The following is a 26,631-nucleotide window of genomic DNA, read 5'->3' on the forward strand; positions in this document are numbered from 1 at the left end:
CTGACACAGCTGGGTTAGCAGAAATCACAGCTGTCTAAACAGATAGGACTTTTGGTTGCTTCCAGAAAATGATGATAAGCTAAAATTAGAGGAACATGGTTCATGTACTTCATTGCATAATCACTAATTGCAAGTCAAAAAATGAGATTATAACATTTCTGATGATAACTTTTCTGATAGTGTTCACTTATTTCTAGACTCTCTTGGGGATCACATTCTTAGTCTTATTGAATACAGAAAGCCAGTTATAAAAGAGAGGTACTTTCTATCGAAGAATTCACTAGAAGTCTAATCAATAAGGATCTTTGAGTGACCAATAGTGTTGGGGCAACATTTTCTCCTTAGAAATACTAGCTTTTTAAAATTCTTTAGAAATGATAGCCAAGGAATTCTTCCATAATTGAATCCACATTTGTATCTTCCAAATAAGGTCCAGATGAAAGAATCAGAAAAGAATCTTACAAGCTATCAAAGGAAGTCATTGTTTACTAAGCAGTTCAAAAGTATTTGGTTCTTAAATATTGGAGTCTGAAAAAATTTTTGAAAAATAAATTTTTTTGCAATACCTGGCAAGGGCCAGGAGCCAGAAGGGGTTACTCCTGGCTCTGTATGCAGAATTACTCTTTGTGGTACTCAGGGGACCACTGAAAACTGATTTTTATAAAAGAGTAACTACAATTAGATATTCTCAAATGTTATGCTTTTACCAAGCTTCTCATTACATTTATTATTATTTTGTTTTTGGACCACACTCAAAGGTGTTCAGGGCTTACTCCTGGCTCTCTGCTCAGGGATCACTCCTGGCAGTTCTCTGGTAACTTCATGCAATGCCAAGGAGGATCAAATCCAGGTCAGCTGTGTGCAAGGCAAGAGCTTTACCTATTGTCCTATCTCTCTGGGCTCCCCACTCCATTCCATATTACATATGAGTCCAAACTCGTTCCTTATCAATTTATTTTTAATTTTAAATTTATTGTTGAACTTTTTAAAAAAGAAAAAAAGAAGTTTTCTCTGGAAGTTCTGAGGAAGAGGAGAGAGAAAGAGTATAATACACTCAAGAGAAAATGTGGAAGACTGGGAAAGAGAACCAGTACACATCCCGGCATTAAATATGAAGGTATGAAAGTACATATCTCAAGAGGAGAGATGTGGGAGGCATGGGCTTGGGAGGCACCCGGGCAGCTCACATGTGCCCACTGTTGATCCTTTTAAAGCCCATCAACCAGTAAAGGACTATACAATGTTGACTGCAGGGATGCAAATAATGCTAAACTATAATGGAAATTCAAATACAAGATGATAATGAAGTGGAGTCAGAAACATAAGACATGTTTGGTATAATTAACTCTGAAATTTTTGGAGGGGAGTGGGGGCGGTAGGATTGAGTCACAGCCAGCAGTACTTAGGGCTCACTCCTGCTGGTGCTTGGGGAGCTAGATGGTATTGGGGCTTGAACCCAGGCCTCTAAGATGCAAAGCATGTACAGTTGCCCATTGAGCTAATGAGCCAGCCCTCGCCTGTGAGTTGTCGTGGCATCTAATTGCTGCCCCTTGCTTGTGTCTGGAATCTGAATATGGTACTGGCTGCCAGTGACCTCTTGTCTTTGTCTCAGTGACAGGCCACTGGCTCACTCTCAGTTCTCACTCTCAGTCCTCAGCAAGAAATGTACAACTGGATGGTCCCCTTTACCTTCTAGCATTGTGTAGCTTCCTGTCCACTGGTTTCCTGTTCCCTTAGCCAGTCTGAGCATTAGGAAAAAGGCCTCTAATTCATCAGTTTCCTAAGCATTGTTTCCTTTCTTTATATTCTAGGATACGGTTGCAACAATAGAGGAATTTTCTTTCTGCCTACCATTTGATCGGGGTATCCATCTCAGATTGAGCATTTGAAATATGATCAGTGGGGTGTGGTGAATTTTCACCAATATAATAGTAATTGGTTTAAATTTAAATAGTCACATGTGGCTATTACTACTAGATTGGTTGGTAAATATGATTTATTTAACTTTAGTTCTTTTTACTTCTTTTTATTTCTGGGATTGTGGGGTGTGTGTGTGTGTGTGTGTGTGTGTGTGTGTGTGTGTGTGTGTGTAAGAGAAGGGTGAGGCAGAGAAGTTTTATTGGTACCTGGACATTAGACTTAAGGGCTTCATACTTAATAGGTATTGTCAGTTTCAGAACATTAGAGAGAAAATTTTCTGAAACTGATGAATAATTGACATAAATAAAAGCTACTTTTGATGTGTCATGTAGATCTACTTTCATTTCTAATTCTGAATTACTAAATTCTCTTTAGAGATAATAAAATGGGATCACAGAAGAGGAAACAACTAGGAGAATTTATTTTGCCGTCCCCAGAGATGTCCAAATTGCAATTATCAATAGAATAGAACTTATTTACTAATATTCAAATTACTGTTCCCAGAAAATTATCACTCCCATTCTAGTTTGTATGACATGCTAAAATCTAAAAGGCATTTAAGATAGGTACATTTTCATGGGGATTCTCAGAGTTCATGTCTACTCTAAAAAGCAAAAAGTAGAAAAGAAATTCCTTTCTTCTCTTTCTCCATCCTTCCATCCAGCAATAATGAACCATCAGTAAATGAAGTGAAACCAATTCCTCTGTGGATCTGGTCAATGAGTTCACGGAAGAAATAAAAGTCAACTAAAATGGAAACAGCTAATTTCAAATTAATGTATTAGATAAAGTCTATCATGGTTCAGATAATCCATAACGGAGAAGCCACCATAAAACACGGAGGGGGAAAAATGAATTCTTTCTGCTCAAATGATAGCAGCCTTCATGATTACGTGTGTCAGTCTACTCGGAAATTATTCCTGCCCTCTAGCATCTTTAGCTTGAACTGGATGAACCAACTGTACTAAGATTTCCAGCATGACCATGATCTTTTTGACCTTAAACACATGAGGCTGGAGTCGCTGTTCTAGAAGTTTTCATTTGTTCCTCTAACTCAGTGACCTTCAGCCTACATATTGTAACCCCCTGGAGAACTTTCATTTATTTTTTATTTTTTGCTTTTTGGGTCACACCCAGCAATGCATAGGGGTTACTCCTGGCTCATGCACTCAGGAATTACTCCTGGCGGTGCTCAGGGGATCATGTGGGATCCTGGGAATTGAACCCAGATCAGTTGCGTGCAAGGCAAATGCCCGACCTGCTGTGCTAACTAACTAACTAACTAACTAACTAACTAAGAGGGACTAACTCCAGCCCCTCTTGGAGAACAAAAGTTCTCCATTACGAAGTCATGGCAAAAGAGGTCATATCAAATTTTGGGGGTAAGAGTTAGTCATCAGTGTTTTTGTTTCTTAAATAAAGTTTTAGGTTGAATTCATATATCATCATGGTTGCAAATCCAGAGATACAAAGGTCTAAAGGTTTAAAGGTTTAAAGGTTTAAAGGTCTCAGCTTAGTGTTCATTTCTTCTGGGGAGGAACTTGATCCTGTATTGCCTAAGGATGGGTGCTAACATTTATTAAGTTAGTCTGGAGGTTTTCAACTCACACAAAATCTAGTTCTTTTTTTACATGCAAGGAAATAAAGTGCTCTAAAGGTCAGTGAGTCAGCCGGGACTTCTTGGCCTTGGGGGAGAGAACTTCTCCAGCTCCAGGCAAGGATTAAATTGACTTCCTTTGTGATAAATGGAAAACCAAGGAACTGAGCCACCCCAGCAACCAGCTCAAAAGTCCCCAAATACTTGAGGCTCCTTAGTTTTCTGTGTCTATGGGTTCTATTTATTCTTTACCTCCCTTCAAGACTCAGTGTACATCATAAATCAAATTTCACCCATGAGCAAATGGTAGGGAAGAGAGAATACAGGATAAAAGTACTTTAATGGTCATAATAGGCTTTTAAGCTCAAGCCCTCAGGTTGTGGAGGCAGGGATTTGGGGGAGAGACTTTTCCTTCCTGAGATTCAGTTTCTCCATCAGCAAAATGGGGACAACCATGCTTCCCACCTCAGGTGCAATGATCCTAAGATGATAGTAGGATTATTATTATTGTTTGTTTATTCCTTTGCTTGTTATCCTCTGATAACAGCTCTCAAGACATCACTTGGTAGTTTTGAGTCTGATATCTTGCGAGACAGAGTAGTGGTTTGCCCTCTAATGCTAAGCTTCTGGCAAGTCTCCTCTATGCTTGTCGCTAAACACCAGCTCCTTCTCTAGTCAATTTCAGCAAGGAAGTTGTTTCTTGTGGCTGGTGATGCCCCTAAAGGTTTTTTCCTAACGCTCATCATAAGACACCATGAGCTTGTTCTCAGAAAAGAGATGTACCTTTGTGAAATTTGGAGATAGAGCAGCTTTATCTGATTGGGTGGTACAGGAACTCACAAACTCACAGAGGCTTATGCTTTTCTAAAGACCTTTGCATGTGTGACAAAGAGGGTAGGAGATGAAAAGCCCCAGGGACACAGCCAAGCACAGAGAGGAAAGGCCTGAGGGACACAACCAAGCAGGAGATGGTAAGATTTACCTTTGAGAGGCGGCTCATTCGTTCTTCATTGTCTTCCATCATCCGCAAACTGGGTGGCACATACCAGAAACAGACATTTGTATGCTGAGGCTACAAGGAGGAAAGTCAGATATCTACTCAGTACAATTGGCAACTTGGGAAATTCTAGAGACATCGCAAATCTATTCTACAACTTTCCAGTACAATTCCTATGTAGAAATTTGCCATCACCTCTGGAGGGCCTGACTTGTGCATTCTACTGAGTGATGTCTTTGTGCACTTAAATTTTTACTCCAGCTCCTAAGATCAATCCTGTGGTCCCTGCTTTTCCTTTATTCCTCCCTCTCCCATTATCTTCAGGGTTCTCTACTGACTTAAAAATGAAGGGGTATATACAGTAATTCTAAGATCCAGGGGCGGGGATGGAAATTACAATGCCTACCTTTCCATCAAACACCATCTCATAGCCTTCTCGATTTTTGATGATATTGTACAAATACTCCGCCAGCTCCAAACACTTATCAATATGTGCTTCAAATCCAATAGTTCCCTAAAAGAAGAAGAAAAGATAGTAGGTAGGCTGAGAAAGATGGGTGAAGCATGTGGTAGCCTAGAGGCAGGATGGCGCCTTCTGGACACTCATGGTCTCTCTGGCTCTTGGATCTCAGCTCTGTTTACAGGGATCTCTGTTTCCCAAGCTTTCCTGGCCACTGTTTCTCTTTAGTACTCTGCCCCCAGGTGCTTTTGTTCTTCTTCACATCCGTCAGTAATGCTTTCCACAGAGGACTCTTTTGCTTGCTTGTTCTATCTCCATTCATTCCCCAGGCAATTAATTTGATTACTCAAGAGGAAAATTTGCCTCTGTCATTCACAGGAGTCATTATGGAAGTCATTAATGACAAGAGGGCTGGGCTATTCTCTTCCTGTGGAAAGGAAGCAGCACTGGAGTCCTACCCCAGGATGCTTACTTAGCCCCCACCTGCCAAGTGACTGTGCCTTTTTCAGACCCCAGTTTTGCTCATCAAGGTACACCTATAATTGAACAAATAGAATACAGGCTCTATGACTCTTTTTGAACAAAGGAAAGAAGAGATCTGAAGTGCCATGCAGACACTTTTTTCGCTATCATTCGAAAAAGCTCAGAAACATTTCCTTTGAGAATAAATGATTCATATGTCTACAATAGGCAAACATTATCACGGAGGTCTTTGTTTTTGCTGTTTGAAAGACAGAGATCTGGACTCAGTGGAAAACAACAGAATCGCCATAAAGTGGAAGCTGTTTAATTGACGTTAGGACACTCTGGGGAGTTTCTTCTCAAAAATGCTTTCCCTCCTATCTCCTTCAGCATTTGCAGAGTACTAATGGAGAACTGAGAAAAAACAGTGAATGCTCATCCCAGGAGCACTTAGAACTGGTCTGTCAGTAATTAATGTGGAAAGTAGAGGGAACAATTGCAATGGAGGTAAGAGATGCCCACTTTTCCATTTTCCAGTCCCAGAGCTCAGTGGGAAGTTCATCCCAGCACAAAGAGTGGCTTTTCACATCTGAAGCCTCATTCAGACTAAGCTACATGACAGTAATCAGATGAGTTCAGAAATTCATACTTTAAAGATTGGTACTCTAGCTAAAGTTGGATCAAGGTGGCTGACTGGTTCCTGATAATCACAAGAAAGGGTCTGGATTTCTTAGGCCTGCACCCAAACCATGAGACAATGGATACTAAGGCTATCAGGATTGGTTTGGAATGATCAGGGACTTGGATCCCCTTGGGGTAGCACCTACAGTGAAGGGAGGAAGTTAAGTGTTCCGCAAACTGGATGCTTTGGGTAACTTAGAGTCATAGCAGAGTGGGTACAGCATTTGCCTTGCATGCGGCCAACCCAGGTTCGATTCCTCCATTCCCTCTCAGAGAGCCCAGCAAGCTACTGACAGTATCCTGCCCGCACGGCAGAGCCTGGCAAGCTCTGGTGGCATATTTGATATGCCAAAAACAGTAATAACAAGTCTCACGATGGAGATGTTTCTGGTGACCGCTTGAGCAAAACAATGAACAATGGGAGGACCGTGCTACAGTGCTACTTAAAACTGCATATGCCTGAGCCAGCACCAGTGTAACTCTGACCTCTTCCAGTATATGACCTCGACTTATCCCTGAGCACATGGGAATGAGTTGTCTGGTCAATGGTGAACACCAAGGAACCATAAGGTCAACTCAATGCTCTGTCCACACATCAAAGGGACTGGGAATCTTCTAGGTTTTGCGAATCTGGGATTTCATGGTGGAGATAGTTATGAGTACTCTGACCAAGTAATCTAATCTAAACCTGCCCAATTTTATCCAAGGCTAAAGAGGTAGAGGGGAGCGGCCCTATCATATGTAATACATTCATCACTTCTAGAAAAACAATGGGGGGAGGCATAGCCCAAGTAAACTTCATGTGCCCTTGGAAGACTAAGTCTCCTTCCATGATGTTGGCTATGTGTGAGAGTAAGATCTATATTTTATTTCAAAGTTAGTTTGGGGGCAGCCCCCCTCAGGGGTTGCTCCTTTGGTCCTCAGAGAACCTTACAATGCCAGGGATCAAATGTAGACCTCCCAAATGCATTAAGCTATCTCTGTGGTCCTGTTTTCAAGGAATAGACAGATTTTAGTACTCTGAAAATTCATTCATTCATCAAATTATTATTAGACAAATACCATATGCTGCCCAGTTCTTCCTTTGAGAATGACAAGACCCCCTGTAAACCTCAGGCACGTGAAGCTAGAGGCTCTAATGCAGCCTGCTAAGTGAGATCCTGAGCTCCTGGAGGGTCAGGGATATGCCTAGCTGCAGGAGAAAGATGTCCTCAAATCTCAGATCTAATATAAGGCAGAATAAGGAGAAGGTCTATCAGGAAAAAGAGAGTTGAGAGAGGGGCAGGCATAGGGCTTTGACAATGGCAGTCTCACATACTGGTGATACGAAGAATGCCTTCTACTATCCTAGTTAGAGATTTTGTGCTTGTTCACTCTGTGTGAATTTACTCTAATCAAGCTATCTTAGACTTAATATGCTGGCCAACACCAGTACATTTAATTATCCATGAACAGGATAGAGAATTATAATTTATACGAAGGCTACTACTTTTCACAGCATTTCTCTTATTAAGGAGAAAAGGCGGCATCACTAGATCTTCTTCTCTAGGTAGGTCTGATAACAAAGTTTATTGAAGTAATATTCTGCTCCTCCTGCTCCCTCTCCGTCCTCTCCTTCTCATTGTTTTATATATCCCAGATTATTTACTCATTGCCAAGGAAATGCGAGACAAACTATGGATAGACGATCAGGAACTCTGGGGTACTTTACTTTGGGGAGGGGCTGCCTTCTTCCCTAGCTGACACTAACAGAGAGCTTTTGAAAGGAGAGGTTAATTATCCTCACCTCTGATATCAACTGTAGAACTGAGACTGTTACTTGAGTAGGTAAAAGGTAAAGGCCCTCCCGTTGATCATCGATTTGCTCGAGCGGGCCCAGTAACGTCTCCATTGGAGACTTTGTTGTTACTGTGTCTGGCATATCGAATAGCACTGTGGGTAGGGCGTTCGCCTTACACGCGGCCAACATGGCCGACCCGAGTTACTTGAGTAACCTCTATAATTTCAATTTGCTTAATGCAGCTTTCAGTTGAAAGTCAAATAAAAGATTTTTCTAGCAATTGTCTACCATAGAGGCAGGAGGAGGGGTGGGATAGGGGTGGGGGTGGGGTGGGAGGAATACAGGGGACATTGGTGGTGGAAAATGTACACTGGTAAAGAGATGGGTGTTCGATCCTTGTATGACTGAAACTCAAACATGAAAGCTTTGTAACTGTATCTCATGGTGATTCAATAAATAAATAAATAGATAAATAGATAAATAAATAAATGAATAAAGGTTTTTCCAGCTCTTTGTCTGGATATGTAAGTTTTTGCATAAGGAGTTGCAGATTTGTCCAAGTTTTTCTCTTTTTATCCTCTTGCCCAGTGCCTCTATTTCAGGCTTCATTAGGTCCTGCTGTTTAATTCACACCTGATGTCCTCCAAGTCATTTCTCTCAGAACCACCCAGCTGCACCATGCTGACAAGAGGCTTCAGATGGAAAAGGAACAGCAGGAACTGATGAACCATGAGAGAAACAGTTTTTGTAAATATAGCTAATTATCATCCTCTTAATAAAAAAGCCGCAGGAAAACAGGGACACAAAAACTGAGACTAAACAATAGTTAGCAATCAACTTATTTTCCTCAACTTAGTCTCTGATACTTATTTTTGTAATTTTGGATTTCTCATATAATTATGAAATTTTAATTAGATGAAAATAAATAATAAAATATGTAATAAAGTTAAATATTTTATTTTATTATTATTTTTTATGGGGTTGGCTCTCAAGAGGACTCAGAGGGTCCAGGGCCACTCTTGGTGAAATTCTCAAATTAGCTGAGATTTCAGCAAGTCTTTTAATTTAAAATACATTTTCTGTAGCAGGTTGAAAATGGAGCCCAAAAAATAGTTATTAACTGTTTGTGTCTCTCCAAATCCTTCTGTTTCTTGTTAACCATAGCCCTCTTGAACTGTTTGAAATGCTTAAGGTAATTCTTTGCATTTAATTCTTCTTTTTTTAAAAATTTTCTCTTTTTGGGTCATACCCATCATTATTCCTGGCTCATGCATTTAGGAATTACTCCTGGCAGCGCTCAGGGGACTATATGGGATGCTGGGAATCAAACCTGGGTCAGCTGTGTGCAAGGCAAACACCCACCTGCTGTGATCCAGCCCCACATTTAATTCTTAAAAAATAAATAACACCACATAGAATTTATTTCTGTGCACATGGATCATATGTCTTTATATTGACCTAAAATAGGCAACCAAACCTCATTCCTTCAGTTTCATTCCAGCCAGTCATGTCATATTTGCTTGTTCTTGGGATTGGACTTGCTACCTTGTCGAGTATGCTACTTAGAAAACAGTGAACCAGGTGGCTATCCATCTGCCACTCCTATAAGCCCCTGGCACACAGCAGCTTCCTCTTCCTCTCTCCCTTTCTATTTTCATTCCTCAAGCTTCCCCTAACTGTTCTTTTGGCCATTGGGTTTTTCTGGTAGGTATAGCTGGCTCTGACCAACTTTGGGAAATCAATGCATCCAGAGAAAAGTCACTGATTTGTGCCCTTTACATTGGAAATCTGATCCAAATGAAAAATAAAGTCTTTTGAAGTCATGAAATTTGCTTCTAAGTGGATAGTCATGGAGAGTATCATGCTAAGTGAAATGAGTCAGAAAGAGAGGGAAAGACATAGAATGACTACACTCATTTGTGGAATATAAAATAATATGAGACTGACATCCAAGGACAGTAGAGACAGGGCCAGGAATATTGCTCCGTGGTTGGTAGCCTGCCTCATGAGATGGGGGAGAGGGCAGCTGGGATAGAGAAGGGATCACTAAGTCAATGATGCTTGGTGAAATAGTTCAGGATGGGAGATTAAGTGCTAAAAGTAGATAAAGGACCAAATGTGATAGCATCTCAGTATCTATATTGCAAACCATGATGCCTAAAAGTAGAGAGAGACTTTGGGGGGAAATTGCCTGCCAGGGAGGCAGGGGGAGAGTTGGGATGGGGGGTGAAATACTGGGGACATTGGTGATGGAAAATGTGCACTGATGGAGGGATGGGTGTTCAATCATTATATGACTGAAGCTCAAACTTGAAATTTTTGTAGCTGTATCTCATGGTGATTCAATTAAAAACTAAAAGTTAATATATAAATAAATATAACATCTTTGATCTTTCCAGCCTGCTTGTCTTGAAATAGACAAGCACATTGCTAGGAGGTCACGGTGAGGCCAACCCAAGCAATGCTTCACTCCTTGCACAGCTTCTGTGGCTGAGGAAGAAGGGAGCCACCCCAGTTCCTTCAGAAGGAAATGGAGAAGCCACGAAAAAAAAAGGAGGTTACTAAGGACTTCTGAGTTAAAAAGAATAATGTTATTACTAGAGGTTATCCTTTAATGTCAAAACTATCATGCTGGATTTTCTTTTCTTTTTTGTTCTTCTAACATAAGCTGTCAGACTGCATTAACCTACTCACACCATCAATTTACTGAGTAAAAACCAACACTTGGTAATTACAGTGACAACAAAACACCTTTCAGAATCCATATGTTCTGCTGTATAAAGCAAACAAATCTCTGTTCTAGATGAGTAAGCATTAGAAGCTAACAAAAAAGATCATAACAGGTTTTAACTTATCTCTTGCCCATAGAATATAATAGATCTAGGGTTAAAGAAACTTATTTGGTTAATTACCTGAGTAACTAATGCTCAGTTTGGAAATTAATTTTTGATTTTAGGTGTCCTAACAGGCTGGAGCGATAGCGCAGCAGGTAGGGCTTTTGCCTTGCATGCAGCCAACATGGCTGACCAGAGTTCGATTCCTCGACCCCTCTCGGAGAGCTCAGCAAGCTACTGAGAGTATCTCGCCCGCACAGCAAAGCCTGACAAGCTACCGTGAAGTATCGAATACCGTGAAGTATTTGATATGCCAAACACACTAGCAAGTCTCACAATGTTACTGGGCCTGCTCAAGCAAATCGATGAACAACGGGAGGACGGTGATACAGTGATAGTGTCCTAACAAGGTTCACACTAGACAGAGGGTTTTTGTTTGTTTATTTTTTTCACATGTGTTCACCTTTTTTTTTCTTTTTGGGTCACACCCAGCATGTTCAGGAGTTACTCCTGCACTCAGAATTACTCCTGGCGGTACTTGGGGGACCAGGACCATATGGGATGCTGGGAATCGAACCTGGGTCAGCTACGTGCAAGGCAAATGCCCTACCTGCTATGGTATTGTTCTAATCCATCATGTGCTCACCTTTGCCCTCCACATTAGCCATAACTTAAAAACATCGACGTGGCGTCCACACTGTAAGGCTTTGTCTCCAGTGTCATAGGACAGGTCATAATGTTTGTCTTGCTGAAAGAGGTAGGAGGCATGCATCTGGTTGCAGCTCTGCATCAGTCCCTAGACGAGAAAAGAAAAGTAAGAGACTTGACAGACTTTGTCAAGGGTTTTATTAGATTCATGTTGTAGTGGAAATTGCTCATAATAGAGACATTGAATATCCTAGAGAAATAAAAATAGTGCTAATCAATTTTTTAAAAATGAGACCAAAATCTGGAAAGGATGGACTGTATATTAACAGTTTAACTATGATACAAGACAGAGTCAAATTTTACCAGAGGTCAACCACAAGGGCATGTTAACACTTCTACTTCCTTTATTTAACTTTATTTTTAAAGTTTTTATTGATTGAGGTTCTGTAATTTATAATGCAATAATTATGGTTTCCCATCTACATAAAACCAACGCCACACCCCTCACCAATGTATCCATTTCCCTCCCCCAAGGACCCCAAAGCCCCTCTCTTCCAAGCCCCTCCCTACCAAATTCAGTTGTGTGGAAAGGTTTTCCCCTGTGTGAGACGGCATTTATTAAAAAAATAAATACAATTTGAGTATAATGTTCATCCTTTAGGAAGCTATCCTGATACTTTTGTTTTGTTATAATGAAATAGTTGGGAAAACGTGGGTTCTGGAAAATGTTTTTAGTATAATTTTCTTTCTGCTTCGCTCACCCTTAGTTCAAGCATTTTATCATTTAGCTGCTAAAAGACCACGCTCTTGGGCCAGATTGATAGTAAAGTGGGTAATGCCCTTGCCTTGATTACAGAGCAGCCAACCTAGGTTCAATTCCTGGCACCACATATGGTCCCCTGAGTGCTGCCAGAAATAAGTCCTGAATTCAGAGTCATGAGCACTGCTGGGTGCACCCCTACCCTCCAAAAATAATGAGATCTCTTTGGAACTCAAATTGTTAATAGTTCATTGTTATAATATCTGGGGAGGAGGACTGGGCCACATGGGGCAGTGCTCAGGACTTATTCCTGGCACTACTCTCAGGGATCACTCTGGCAGGGCTCAGGGGACCATATGGGGTGCAGGGATATAACCTGGGTCAGCTGCATGCAAGACAAGTTGCTTCCCCGCTGTCCTATCTCTTCAGCCCCCTTGCTATCATTTTTATATATTAGGGCTGGAGTGATAGCACAGCGGTACGGCGTTGGCCTTACAAGCAGCCAACATGGTCGACCCAAGTTCGATTCCTCCGCCCCTCTCGGAGAGCCCGGCAAGCTACCGAGAGTATTCGATATGCCAGACACAGTAACAACAAAGTCTCCAATGGAGACGTTACTGGGCCTGCTTGAGCAAATTGACGATCAACGGGAGGGCCTTTACCTTTACCTTTATCATCTAAAGATCTAAAGGCATTTTGAGATCTCTGACATGCGCAAACGTTCAAGTGTCCTGTTCCTCTCCCAGGAACAGTTAGAGTTTCAGGACAGCATTTTCAGACTCAGCGGCTTCTGGCAGTTCCCGGAAAACTGCACTGTTGGCGACCATTCTTTTGCTTCAGCTCCAGAAGCTGACAGTGGGAAATGGGTGGCAAAGTGCGTAAATGCTCCCAAAGAGCAGTGAATGAATCATGCTCTCTGACTAAAACAGTGTTGCCAGGCTCGCTAGAAACCCCACCATGTTTCAATTTGTCAAGAACAGCAGGAAACTTGGGACTCTTTTGTTATCTGGAGTCTAAACGTTCTTTGACGAAGAATTAGCTTTTTTGGGGGGGTTGTTTTTTTTCCTTATGACTCATGACAAGAGGAGAAAAGCCTATAACATGTGATCACTTAGCTGAAGTTAGAAGTGAGAACCTTCTTAAAAATTATTAGGAGGAGAACCAAAAGCAACGCATCCAAATCTCAACGAGGTTACAAAAGAGCAAGCACCCCAATGGTAGAGAAGAGAACAGGGTCAAACCTTGTAGTGCAGGCTTCATAGCCAGCGAAATTTATTAAATAATTTTTAAGAAAGTAAATACCGGGGTCAGGGAAATAGTACAGCGGGTGGGGCATTTGCCTTGCATGCGGCAAACACAGGTTCGATCCCCGACATTTCATGTGGTTCCCTGAGCACCGCCAGGAGTAATCCCTAAGTGCAGAGCCAGGAGTAACACCTGAGCATCGCTGGGTGTAACCCAAAAAGGCAGAAAAAAAAGGTAAATACCTTGAAATTATAATAAAACAATATAAAAACACTGAATGTGAAAGAGACATTTCACGTGAAGATCAGGAAGATTGGAAAGTGCCACTGATGCCTCTAGTTTGCTTTGTGGGCCCAGAAGTTGTCACTCTCTATCCCCAATCATGCAAGCGCTCAGATTATTGCCGCTGATCCTCGGAAAGATAACTGCATTAAGTATGAAATGGTGGACATGTTGGGTTATCTTTTCTGGGAAAGGAAAAAGAAACTCCAAAACCTTGACTTCTAAATGGTTGCATAATACAGTCTCCTTGCCCAGAAGAATAAATAGAAGTGATACTGTTTTTCCATCTGGAAGGCCTGGTGAGATAATATACTGGTCCTGAGTCATTAAAAAGTCCAAATACTGGGCTCTGGAGCGATAGCACAGCGGGTAGGTAGGACATGTGCCTTGCACATGGCCGACCCGGGTTTGATTCCCAACATCCCATATGATCCCTCAAGCACCACCAGGAGTAATTCTTGAGTGCATGAGCCAAAAGTAACCCCTTTGCAATGCCAGGTGTGACCCAGAAAGAAAAAAAAAAGGTCCCAATACCTAGGTCCCAAACTAATGTATACATATTAATAATTATTGTGAGTAAAAAGTTGCTGAAAAAATATTCAGTCAAATAAACTTAGCAAACTCATATATTCCCTGTATTTAGATATTATCTTATCTCATACATTTTCTGTATTTAGATATTTGCATCACATTAAAGGCATTAACTTTCTTGACTCATATAGCCACAAAGCAAGTAATGAATATATTTTAACCCTTTTAGTATGATATACCCCAAGCCATTTTAAGAATAAAACTCTCAGATCAGAGAATACTTATATAATCTTATATAATGGCATTATTCCTTGGACCCCAACAAGGAAAATGCTAACAGAGTATTATAAGGTTTTGAATTTGGAAGGGATTCCATAGCTATTAATCTATTTCTTCGCAATAGAAGAATCATTTATCTTCTCTTACTAAAGAATGAATTTCTTTTTCCACAATGCATTCATTGCCTGTTGGGCAACTTAATTTTTTATAAAAGCCATTTCCTTTATTGACTCCAAGTCATGCCTAAAGTCTAGTGTATTTTTCATTTGCTAAAAAATATGTACTACCCAGAGTTACTAACCTAGATTCTCGAAGCCTTAAAAGCAAGCAAAAGTACACAATAATCTTTTCTACTTGCATCATTTAAACTATGAATGAGAACAATTCTCTCACCCTTTAAGTTTAAACTAAAGAATAAGCCTCCTTCGTTCTGTCAACCATGAACACTCTCACGTGCTGACTATTTACTAAACTGTTCCAAAAGCTCTATCTTTGATGAAGCTCCATGGGGGATTTAGCACTGACCCAAACAAACCATTTAAAGAGTTATCCCACAGAGGAGAGTGGGAGGGTTACCATCTCCCTCATCCTGAAACTATGTCTTTTACTCCATTACTATTTCTTGAATGGTAAATTCCTTGACTTATTGTTGACCATCCAGAGTCTACAACCTAATATCGTAAGCCTTTTCCACACACACACACACACACACACACACACACACACACACCCCTAAGCCATGTGTGAAACCAGCTTGTCTTGTACAGCTGATATGTATCCTGCTTGGACCTAAGAACTGGACCTTACAATGATTCTCATGAACTGTTTCTGCCTTTGAAATCACTATTATGGCTTTGTTCCTACACCCTTTTCCTAAACCCCCTAATGGATTGGACCCACAGCCAGGAAACACATACCTCTTCTCTGACCAGGAGAGCAGAGCACTGCAACGGGACCCCCATCATCTTGTGCGGATTCCATGTCACAGAATTGGCCCTATTAGAAACAAATCATGTTAACAAAGTGGCCCCAGGACAGATTCAGACACCGGGGCATTGTGTCTGGGCAGCAGAGCCAAGGGCTTCTTGTACTTTTCTCAGCACAACACAACACAACACTGAATGTTCCAAACAGGGAACCATTCTTGCATTCAGCATTTCCTTGGCTTTGCATGGTCTATGAAGACTATGAAGACTCTCTCCATGTCCAGCCCAGATCACCCATGAAAGAATTCACTTAGCTTCTTGGGGACGGTGGCGGTGAGGTCAGATCATTCATTCACTCGAGGACAAACATAAACCTCCCCCCTTCCTGCTTCAGGCATTCCTGGAATGTCCGGATTTCAGAGGGACGTATCCTTCTACTGGTTAACTTGTTCTTGGCCCTATCCAGTTTCTCCTTTCTACACAATGACTCATTTCTCACATGTATCCTTTACTGATAGTTTCTCACTCCTCCCCATTTCCATTTTTTTCTCAGATCCATTCCTTGAGATTGGACCACGGGGGAAATATACTCAGATGCCTGTTTGCAGATTTCATTCTACCTGATCTCAACATACTTGAGAAATGCAATGATCTCCCAAGAGTTAAACTGTTTTTCTTTTCTTTTCTTTTCTTTTCTTTTCTTTTCTTTTCTTTTTTCTTTCTTTTTTTTTTTTTTTTTTAGCCTTTTTTGGTCACACGCAGCATTGCTCAGGAATTACTTCTGGCTCTGCATTCAGAAATTACTCCTGGTGCTGCTTGGGGAACTATATGGGATAGAAGGGATGGAACCCGGGTCGGCCACTTGCAAGGCAAATGCCCTCCCCACTGTTCTATTGCTCCAGCCCCTGAAACTTTTTCTGACCTCATCCTTAGTGCTCAGACTTCTCCTCCTCTTAGGGAAGCAGCCACTCCTGCCCTGTGCTGCCTCTCTCCTTGCTTCCTTCACTTGCTGAGTTTCTGTACCATCTTCAGAGAGACTGGGGGATATTCATGAATGAGAACCCTGAATGTGACCTGGGTCCAGAGTCATATGAGGAAGAAAAATAGTAGTGTGGGGGCTGGAGCGATAGCACAGCGAGAAGGGTGTTCGCCTTGCACGCAGCTGAACCAGGTTCGATTCCAAGCATCCCATATGGTCCCCTGGGCACCACAAGGAGTAATTCCTGAGTGCAGAACCAGGAGTAACCCTCTGAGCATTGCCGGTTGTGACAGTAGTATGATCTGCAGCAGCTGCTGTGGGAGGTGGCTCCTCCTTAGGTGGAAAACAGACTTGGCCTCATCCTGCTCCCAGAACCCTGTGTGGGCACTGCAGGAAGACACAGAGGGAAAGCTCCCATTCATCTTGGTGATGAATGTCAGGCGTTAGTCAGCTATCCAGGAAACACTTACGGCCAGGGATCTTATCGGGATCAGTGATGGATCCAGCTCAGTTTTGGGTCTCAGCTTTAGATTCTGACATGAACTGTCGGATTCATTGAAAACTAAAAAATCAAAGGCAGCTAGTGGCCAGAGGGCTACTTTCCCTGCAAAGAGGACTAAGTGACTTGAGGCCTATTAAAGGCCGTGTTTAATCAGAGAGCTTCTTCTTAGAAAACAGCTCCTTGCTCCATAGAATAACAGAAAGACAGAATTATCAGAGCTAGCAAAAGAAAACCAAGAGCAAGACAGCTTATATTGTTTGCATCCAGATTCTATTACTTCTTAGATGAGTGATCTTGGACAAGTTAATGAAGCTTTCTGTGCCTACATTTATTTGTCTGTGCAAAAGAGAATAATAATATGAGCCTCGGGATAAAGTGACTACTGATAGACAGTAAATGTGAAATCAGACTGACTTTTGCTATTGATGTCCACTCTACCACTTGCAAGTCTTGTGACACAGGACGTGTCCCCACCACCATTCCCTGCTCATACTGTAACACTGTACAACCATACCCCTAAGCTCCATGGTGAAAACATCAGCTGTTCCCCAAGTTCATCCTACTCAGTGGTCAGTTGCTGATGCTACTTGTTGCAGGAGCCTTAGGGTGCTGGTCATCTGCTCTGCCACTTTGAGCTACATCCCTGCCTCCGTAGGTCTTTTGGGGAAAGAAGTTTCCCACTTTTTTCCCACAGGCAGCTCTGGCTCAATCTTGCCTTGGAGCTGAGGGGCTGACGCAGGAAGAGGACAGGAACTGCAGGCAGCAATCGAACTCTAGGTTAATCTGAGCCTAGTTGATCGGTTAGAAAAACAGCCTCAGCTGTACTTCTTCAGGGGGAGAACCTCAGAGGAGGAAATGAGAGCCCCAGGGCTGTTTTCCATCCTGTCCTTGTTGACCCCACATGGACTGCTCATTTGCCCACTTCCTGTCCTTCCAGATTTGTTCTAAAGACAAACCCTGGATACTGCAACTTTTGTGCCTCTGTTCCTCTGTTTTCCTCCCAACTAGCCAGGCCTCAAACCCCAGTTTTGGGGTTCACTGTAGCATGAACCCCTTTTGAATCTTATTCCTCACCTGTGGGGTTCAGTAACTCCTTCCCTCCCCCACCTCAGCTTCTCCTCCGTCTTCCACTGCATCCTTTGCACAGCAGCTCCAAGTCGTTTCCAGTCCCCTCGTAGCTTATCAAATCTGTTTTCTTTCCAAAATGCAGAAAGCATCACCAGAGCCCCACTCCTATTTTGTCACTACAGGAGAAAACCCTGCTCTCCACCTGTAACCCAGGCTCGCATGGCTCCCATTCTCAGAGTCTTGGGGGACACTGAGACTTAATCAGCAGCAATCCCAGACGTGCCTGTCCTCCTGGGCACTACCCTGACTCCCTCTCTAAACCAACACAAGCCTGCCTTCACCCTCTTTAAGGATCCTTTCAATGCCCACGGATCTCTTCACTTTGAATGCTGTTCTTCCTCATCTGCTACGAAGTGCCCTTTTCTTCAATGCCCACTCCCTGGGCAACAGATTCTTCCAAGAATCCTGTTTTAGATGGAAATTTTACTTCCTTGTGCCCTCCTATTAGCTCACTTATCTATCTCTTAAGCCTTTATTTCCTCTACTTCAAATTTTGGTCTGTAGTTGATTGCCAATCTCTCTACTAGATTCTAAAGCAGAGGTGCCCAACTTATTTGGCCTACTCTTTCAGAAAAAAATATTACTTAGCGCTCCCAAATATACCTTCTTTTTTGCTGGGGGCAGGGGAGTAAGGCATGCGTGAGCCAGACCTGATGGTGCTCAGGACTTCCTCCTGCCTCTCAGGGATCATTCTTTTTTTTTTTTTTTTTTTTTTTTTGCTTTTTGGGTCACATTTGGTGATGCACAGGGGTTACTCCTGACTCATGATGCACTCCCTGGTGGAGCTCAGGGCACCATATGGGATGCTGGGAATCGAACCTGTGTCAGCCGTGTGCAAGGCAAATATCCTAACCTCTGTGCTATCACTCCAGCTCCCACAGAGATCATTCAGTGTCAGATATTAACCCAGGGTCTGCCACAGGCAAGGCAAGCACCCACCTCCCTGTACTATCTCTCTGGTCAAAAATCTACCATTTTAAAGAGAGTAAACAGATAGTGACATCCAGTTTTTCCTGAGGCTACTATCATCCTGGTGTGGGGGAAAGGGGTGGGGGCAGTATCACCCATCAAAAGTAAAAAGTGAGGCTTTTTATCATTTGCATCTTTATGGCTCCCGGGGCTGGGTTGGGAAACTGGCCTGTGCCAGGAACAACTATTTCAGCTACTGAGTTGAGTTTCTGCACCCTGACTGTCAGAACAGAAGTGGGGATAGTGATTTCCATGCCACCACAGTGGCAGCAGAACCTTAAGCTGCATCAGCAAGTCTGGAGCTTGAACCAGAGAGATGGTTCCTGCACTTCTGCAGCAGCCTGCTTTCACTCTGAAACGCACAGAAACAGTCAGGCTCACAGAGGTAGAGATGGGGAGGGCCATCTACACATGGGGCGATACTTCCTGGGGACCCCCTTCCTGGCCACTTCCCTCCACTTTCTCTTTGTTTTTTGGGTCATGCTCTGCAGTAGTGTTCAGAACTTATTCCTGGCTCTGCGCTCAGAGATCATTCCTGGTGGGACTCTGGGGGATTGTATGAGATGCTGTAGATACAGCTCAAGTCAGCTGCATGCAAGGCAAGCTCCCTGTCCACTCTACCATCATCCCAGTCCTGGTTTCTTCCACTGTAGATTGCATCCTACTGCATAGTAAAATGTAAAACTGACACATGAGGCCAATTCTTTTTCTCAACCTGTGCCCCTTATGCATTATGTCTAGAGGTTCTGCTGATATGAGACTTGATTTACCAAAGAAATAAGCTTTTTGTAATAAGGCATCAGGATGCTGATTCCAGGAAATGGACCGCTAAGAGGGTTCTGTTCCCCCTGGCAGCCAACCTCACATTAGGGACTCTGTCTGCATTTGGGGAATCCGTGGTTGTAGCATTCATTAGAAGCAGTTTTAAGAATCGTGGCCATCAAAAGGACTCCATGTTCCGTGATGAATATTCTAAGTTTTGCTCTCAAATAACAGTCTTCAGTGCAAAGCGAGTGGGTGTTTATTTTTCTAGGGCTCAGGGGAGGTAACTTAATGAGCTTTGAAGTGCTCATCAGCGGAGATCTCTGTGACTGTCAGCATTCAGTGTCACGGGTGGCATGAAAATCAAAATGACAAATGCCCTTCCTTTATGTCTGTCAGAAGGTAGGAAGAGACTGCTCTTGTGGAGAGGCCGTCTCTCTTGAAAGCACAAGAATTTCATTCCTCTCTGATCATCTGAGCAGGTACCTCCCACATTCTTATTATCCCCACTCCCCTCTCTTAAGATCTCTCTCTGCTTAGTTCACTGCCTTCTCCCAAAGCGTCTGACCCAGGTTGACAGCTGTTCCCAAGCGCCACAGGCCCCTCGCCACATCCAAACAGAAACAGTGCCAAGATGTCTAGGGGCAGAGCCAGCGGGAAACTTTTCCTGGGTAGCATCTGGCCTCTTGGCAGGGCACTGTGGGCATCTGGCAGCCTCTGATGAATTTGGGATTTCTCCATGGCCTTCAGTGGCAGAGCTAACGGCAGGGGTTTACCCACCATGTGCCGGGAGGCTTGGGGACTGTGTTCCCTTATACGAGGTTCAGGACCAAAGCCCAGGGCTCGCTGTGCATTCTGTATTTCCCTTTCCCTCTGACTCTGCTGGATGCCAATCAAACAGCCCCCCATCTATATTTTGTAGCTGTTCTCAGTGGTCGACTAATTCCCTTGAAATAACAGGTGCTTTGCAGTATCACTCAAAGCTCCACCAGGAAAAACTTTTTATGGGTACAAAGCCAGGAGCTATATCATCACAAGTAAGTCTCGCTTCAAGTCAACTGATGATTTTATTTTACATTTATATATTCATTTGCTTTCGGTTTTGAGAGCACACCTAGAAGTGCCCAGGGGTTATTCCCAACTCAACGCTCAGGGGTGACTCCCAGTAGTACTTGGGGGACCATGTGGTGCCAGGGATTGAATCAGGGTCTCTCCTGAAAAAAAACGTGCTCAGTCCTTCAAGCCATCTCTCTGGCCCTCAACCGACCACTTTGAGAATTTTATTCAAGTTAACTGGTCCACACTCCAACTTTTAACATTAAACTGCAGAGCGCTTAAATTTGCTTTACCAAATTATTTATTGCTTTCTTTAAAGCAGTAGCTCTTACTCCTTAAAAATCATGAAACCTATGGGTCTTCTCCTTAGAAAACTGAACAGTAAGAAGAAATTTTTAGTTTTTGTTTTTGGGTCACATCCGCTGATGCTGAGAAATCACTCCAGGGGGGCTAGGGAGATCATATGGGGTACCAGGGATTGAACTAGGGTTGGCCACATGCAAGGCAATCTCCCTACTAATTATCTAAATATTGCCCTAGTAATTATCTAAATATCTCCCTACTGTTATCACTCTGACCCCAGTCCAAAGGTTTTAAAGCATGTTGGTAGTTGGTTGAGAGATCCCAAGAAAGGCGTTCCCAAGCCCCTGGCTAGAGATCTCTGTATATGACACAATCCACTTGGGTCACTGGATCTGAGATTTAATCATTTGTGTTCTTGTTTGCACCTCATATGGACAAGATGTGACCCACACAAGGCAGGCAGGCACTGCACAGAGAGAGCTCATCTCATCTGAGTTCTAAGAGTCCTTGGAGACGAGCTAAAATCCACTGTCACATTTGGCATTGACAATTGACATTGTTGACAAGAGAAAAAATGCAGGTACCTCTCCACGCCGCTCAGTTTCCACTTGTGTTTCCGGGACATTAGCAGACCCCCGCCCCATGCTGCCTGAAAAAGGAAGATCAAATGAGGGAGAGAGTAGTGTTGCCCATCGCCTTCACTCCTATGGTGTTGTACATACAGTGAGAACCTCCTCCAGCCCCGTCATCTGCCTTCTTCTGGACCTAGACTTTCAGGATTGAAATTAGGGCTGAGTCTAAGGGCTCAGGCTCCACCCCTTACTTATGCAGATATAAGGATTAGAACTACATTTTCTCAGTTTGCAAGAAAAAGATCCTCCCTGCACCCACCACCATGTAGTATCTCCTTTTAAAACAAGATGGCTCTTGGAACACCACCCTGAGTGACTCCTGAGCACAAAGCCAGGAAGATCTCCATAGCACCTCTTGGTGTGGCCCAGCCCCTTCCCCCCAAAATAAATAAACCAAAAAGGGGCAACAAAAAAAAAACAGATTGAGACTTGTTTGAAAATGCTGACATTCTTTGCATATGAAAATAAGCCTTGGGGACCAGAGTGATAGTACAGTGGGTAGGGTGTTTACCTTGCACGCAGCCAACCTGGGTTCAATCCCTGGCATCCCATATGGTCCCCGAGCACCTTCAGGAATAACTCCTGAGTGTAGAGCCAGGAGTAACCCCTGAGCATCATTGGGTGTGACCCCTCCCCCAAAAGAAAAGAAGCTTGGGATAATTTTAAAGAAAAAATCATAAGTTAGAATACATTTTTTTCTGGTAATATTATTTCTCTTCTACTTTGAATAATTACCCAATTTTCTATAAGTGTTATATTTAATTTTTTTCTAGTTTAGCTCTAGAACATATACATGAAAGCTAGTAAGAATAAGTGGTAAATGTGTATATGTATGTTTATAGTATGTGTATCGAAGAAACTAACATTGATGTTATAAGAGTCCCTTGGTTCTAATTTAAGAAGACTGAATGAAGCAGAGAGAAGAGCAACGGTGAACTCTGAACACAAAGATGTTTACTTCTGAGGGCAGGTGAAGGAGGGGAAAGGTTCTTATGCAGTATTCATAGGGTTAGGGAACTCTGAGTTCACCCCCAGTAATTCTCAGTGCTCAGGCCTAAGATTCAGTGTTGCTGGAGTCCAGTAGAGTTCAGAGGTGTCAGCCCCTGTGCTGCAGCCCTTTAGCTTGAGCCCTGAGGTCCACATCCTTATGTCCACAGTTGCCATACTAGCCACTTCCCGAATCAGCTTCCAGCTTTTAACAAGTTCCCTAGTTCTGAGATTTAAGTCACCAACAGCACTTGAGTTTTCCCATCTTTCTCAGTCTCCTCACACGTAAAATAAATGAGATTTGGGTAGTTAATGAACAACTCACCGTGGGATTCCCAGAAGGAAAAGAAAATTGCAATTGCTCTGCATGAGAACTCTGGAATAATCAAAATTTACCTGGCTGAGCCTGGGCTAGAGCGATAGCACAGCGGCAGGTTGTTTGCCTTGCAAGCTGCTGGCCTGGTTGAGCTGGGTTCAATTCCTCTGCCCCTCTCGGAGAGACCAGCAAGCTACCGAGAGTATTTCGCCTGCACGACAAAGCCTGACAAGCTACTTGTGATGTATTTGATATGCCAAACACAGTAACAAGTCTCACAATGGAGACGTTACTGGGCCCGTTCGAGCAAATTGATGAAAAATGGGAGGACAGTGCTACAGTGCTACCTGGCTGAGCCTATGGGAGTACTGGGATCCTGAAGGGTGGGTTTAATTTTGTCTGAATATTTATTTAAAAATTCAAATGACCTAAGTTAGTGCCACTGAACAACATAAACTTGCACTAGAATGGAGGTCAGCTATGGCTCCTTTTATTGAGAAAGAAGATCTTGCAATAAGGTAAGTAAATAAATTAGCTGAATCAAACAGTGCTCAGTGATGTTGGCACTAACTTCTTTTCCCATCATGGATCATTAACCAACAATTTGCAAATAGGATCTGACCTATGACTTGTACTTTGAACAAAACTGATGTAAACATAAATCCCTTCTGTTGAAACTTCTAAAAAGGAACATTTTGGGCATCATTTCTTATTTTTTAAGCCTGACTTGAGTTTTGTTCTCTTTCTTTTTTATAATACTTGGGGTTTCCAATATCAATGCAACTCCTTTTCACTCTCTTGGTCATTTTTATAGAGAAGTAAGATCTTCATGGGTATGACTGTACATGTACATAAGTTTCTGTATTCAACCAAGAGATTATGAATTGAGATCTAAGTACTCGGGTATTTAGATACTTGATGCTGATTTTTGAAGTGAGAATATTACCTTATTTGGGAACAGAGAGGATTAATAAGTCTTGGAATTGTTGTGTACTGTGTGAATTGGGGGCTAATTTGTCTTTGGCATCTCTATTTTTTTCACATTTTTGGTTTTTGGGCCACACCTAGTGGCAATGTTCAGGGCTTACTCTGCATGCTGTGCTCAGGGGTCCCTTTTGGTGCTGCTCAGGGGACCAACCCATTACTGGGGATCAAAATGGATTGACTGTGTGTAAGGCAAATGCCTTAACCATTGTGCTGTCCCATCCAACCCATGGCTGTGTCATCTTTATGAGCTCAAATTTCACAATTTAAAAATTAAAAATCATCTTGAGGAGAGAGAGGGAGAGAGAGAGAAAGAGAGAGAGGGAGGGAGAGAGAGGGGAGAGAAAAAGAGAGGAGAGAGAGAGAGCAAGAGAGCAAGAGAGAGAGAACTGGCACAGAGAGAGGGAGAGAGAAAGAAGGGAGAGAGGGAGAGAGAGAGAGAGAGGAAAGGAGAGAGAGGAGACAGGAGAGAGGAGAGAGAGCATCCTCTATGTGAGAAATGTTCCAGGACACCTTAGTGGCAGTTCCTGTGGGATACTCACATCTACATGCATCCAGATCTTATACTTTTTGCAAATGTCAGCAACAGCCAAGAGGGGATCAAACGCTCCATACACGGTGGTACCAGCTGTTGCACTCACAAGGAAAGGAACAAATCCCTATGTAAAAGAGAGAAAGCCAAATATTTTAAAGGAGAGGCGTCAAAGTTCCTTTAAAAATGCTGACAAAAGCTGTGAAAATTCTCTCCCCTTGTACCCATTGCAAGATCAGAAAAGTGATAGACTTCCTGAAGCCTGGCAGAAACGAGGCTTATTCCCTCTTACCTGAGTTGAGTTGAGGGGGCCCTGCTGTTGGACCACAGTCACCTTATTAGAACAGATATTCTATTCTCAGAAGAGCTCATGTTTGACCCAGAGCGTTCTCTCTCTCTCTCTCTCTTTCTCTCTCTCTCTCTCTCTCTCTCTCTCTCTCTCTCTCTCTCTCTCTCTCTCTCTCTCTCCCTCTCCCTCTCCCTCTCCCTCTCCCTCTCCCTCTCCCTCTTCCTCTCTCTCCAGGGATCAAACCCAAGGCTCAGGGCCTCCCATACCCAAGGTATGTTGTGCTCTACTGTCTAGCTATGTCCATGGCCCACATTTTGCCTTTTTTGTTTTTGAACAAGGCCTTTAATGCATCCTTTAGGAAGCGCAGGCAAGAGGATGAAGAATCCATTATCCCTATTTAGAAAATGTCAGGTAAGTTATTTGGAGTTTTAAAAAGCAGCATTCACATGGAGCCAAACAATTAACCTGTCTTTTATCTGTGTTTCTTAGCCTTGGCTGAATGAAATAGATTGAAATGACAGGCAGCCTCTGAAAGATGGCAAAAAGCCTTTGGACAGTCATTTTTAGGAAATAATTTATAGAGTCAGCCCTTAGATGGCAGCAAAGATCCAGTTTTGTGTTCATAGTAGCTCAAGTACAAGAATCAGAGAAACCTAGGTGCCATTGTGAGGGTGGGGAGTGGGAGTGGGGATGGGGGGTCATAAAAATAAAAAATTATCCTTGGGATGATAATAATAAGATAAGTGTTACATGATTGAACTAGGAATTATAGATACTATTTCCTAAAAATTGAATTAAGAGAGCTCTAAAATCAAAACTTCTAGTTTGCAAGCTGTTCAGGGAGAATAATGACTTTGTAGAGCTTTGTGGGACTCTAGCAGTTCTTTAGAATTATTACTCTTGGAACCTGGTCTAAATGGTTTCCTAAAAAGTAGCATGCTTGGAGAAGGAATTTTAATAGTATGTGTCCAAGTGGAAAAAGTAAGTCCATAACAGTACAAACAAATCACATGCTACCTTAGCATTCTATATCAACTCGTAAAAATGACCTTTCAGAACAAAAGCAACCGATGCTGGCATAGATGTGGCGAGAAAGGGACACTCCTTCACTGCTGGTGGGAATGCTGACTAGTTCAGCCCTTTTGGAAAACAGTATGGACGTTTCTCAAAAAATTAGAAATTGATAATTTAATCATTTTAATGTGTCATTCTTCTATTTAGTTCCCTTAGGTGGCATCTTTTCCTTCCATATAAAAAATAAATAAAACACCATATTTTGATATTCCATATAAAAAAAATTAGAAATTGATCTCTCATTTGACCCAGCAATACCACTCCTGGGAATATATCCCAGAGAGGCAAAATTGTATAGTCGAAGTGACATCTGCACTTGTTTGTTCATTGCAGCACTCTTTACAATAGCCAGAAACTGGAAGAAACCTGAGTGCCCAAGAACAGATGACTGGTTAAAGAAACTTTGGTACATCTACACAATGGTGTACTATGTAGCTCTTAGAAAAGATGAAGTCATGAAATTTACATACAAGTGGTACAATATGGAAAGTATCATGCTAAGCGAAATGAGTCAGAAAGAGAGGGATAGACATAGAAAGATTACATTCATCTGGGGGATATAAAATAAAAAAATATGAGATTAATACCCAAGAATAGCTGAGATCAACACCAGGAGGATTACTCCATAGCTTAGAGGCCAGCCGGGTATTCTAGGGGAAAGCGCAGTTCAGATAGAGAAGGGAGCACCAAATAAAGGGTGTTTGGAGGATCCTCCC

The 26,631-nt window shown here is 42.5% G+C and overlaps 1 protein-coding gene across 2 annotated transcripts in view; it reads right to left on the minus strand.

Moving 5' to 3' along the window:
• Positions 1-26,631, minus strand: part of GAD2 (glutamate decarboxylase 2) — a 72,739-nt gene that overhangs the window by 4,760 nt on the left and 41,348 nt on the right. For both annotated transcript variants that reach the window (XM_056130797.1, XM_056130806.1), the window contains exons 10-15: positions 24,563-24,679; positions 21,686-21,750; positions 15,394-15,472; positions 11,378-11,527; positions 4,921-5,028; positions 4,500-4,589 (exon numbers count right to left, since the gene is read on the minus strand). In XM_056130797.1, the coding sequence (XP_055986772.1) occupies positions 4,500-4,589; positions 4,921-5,028; positions 11,378-11,527; positions 15,394-15,472; positions 21,686-21,750; positions 24,563-24,679 (609 nt within the window). The remainder of the gene's footprint in view (positions 1-4,499; positions 4,590-4,920; positions 5,029-11,377; positions 11,528-15,393; positions 15,473-21,685; positions 21,751-24,562; positions 24,680-26,631) is intronic.

The sequence above is a fragment of the Sorex fumeus genome, unplaced genomic scaffold (assembly GCF_029834395.1).
Source record: "Sorex fumeus unplaced genomic scaffold, SorFum_2.1 ptg000007l, whole genome shotgun sequence".
NCBI classification, from domain to species: Eukaryota; Metazoa; Chordata; class Mammalia; order Eulipotyphla; family Soricidae; genus Sorex; species Sorex fumeus.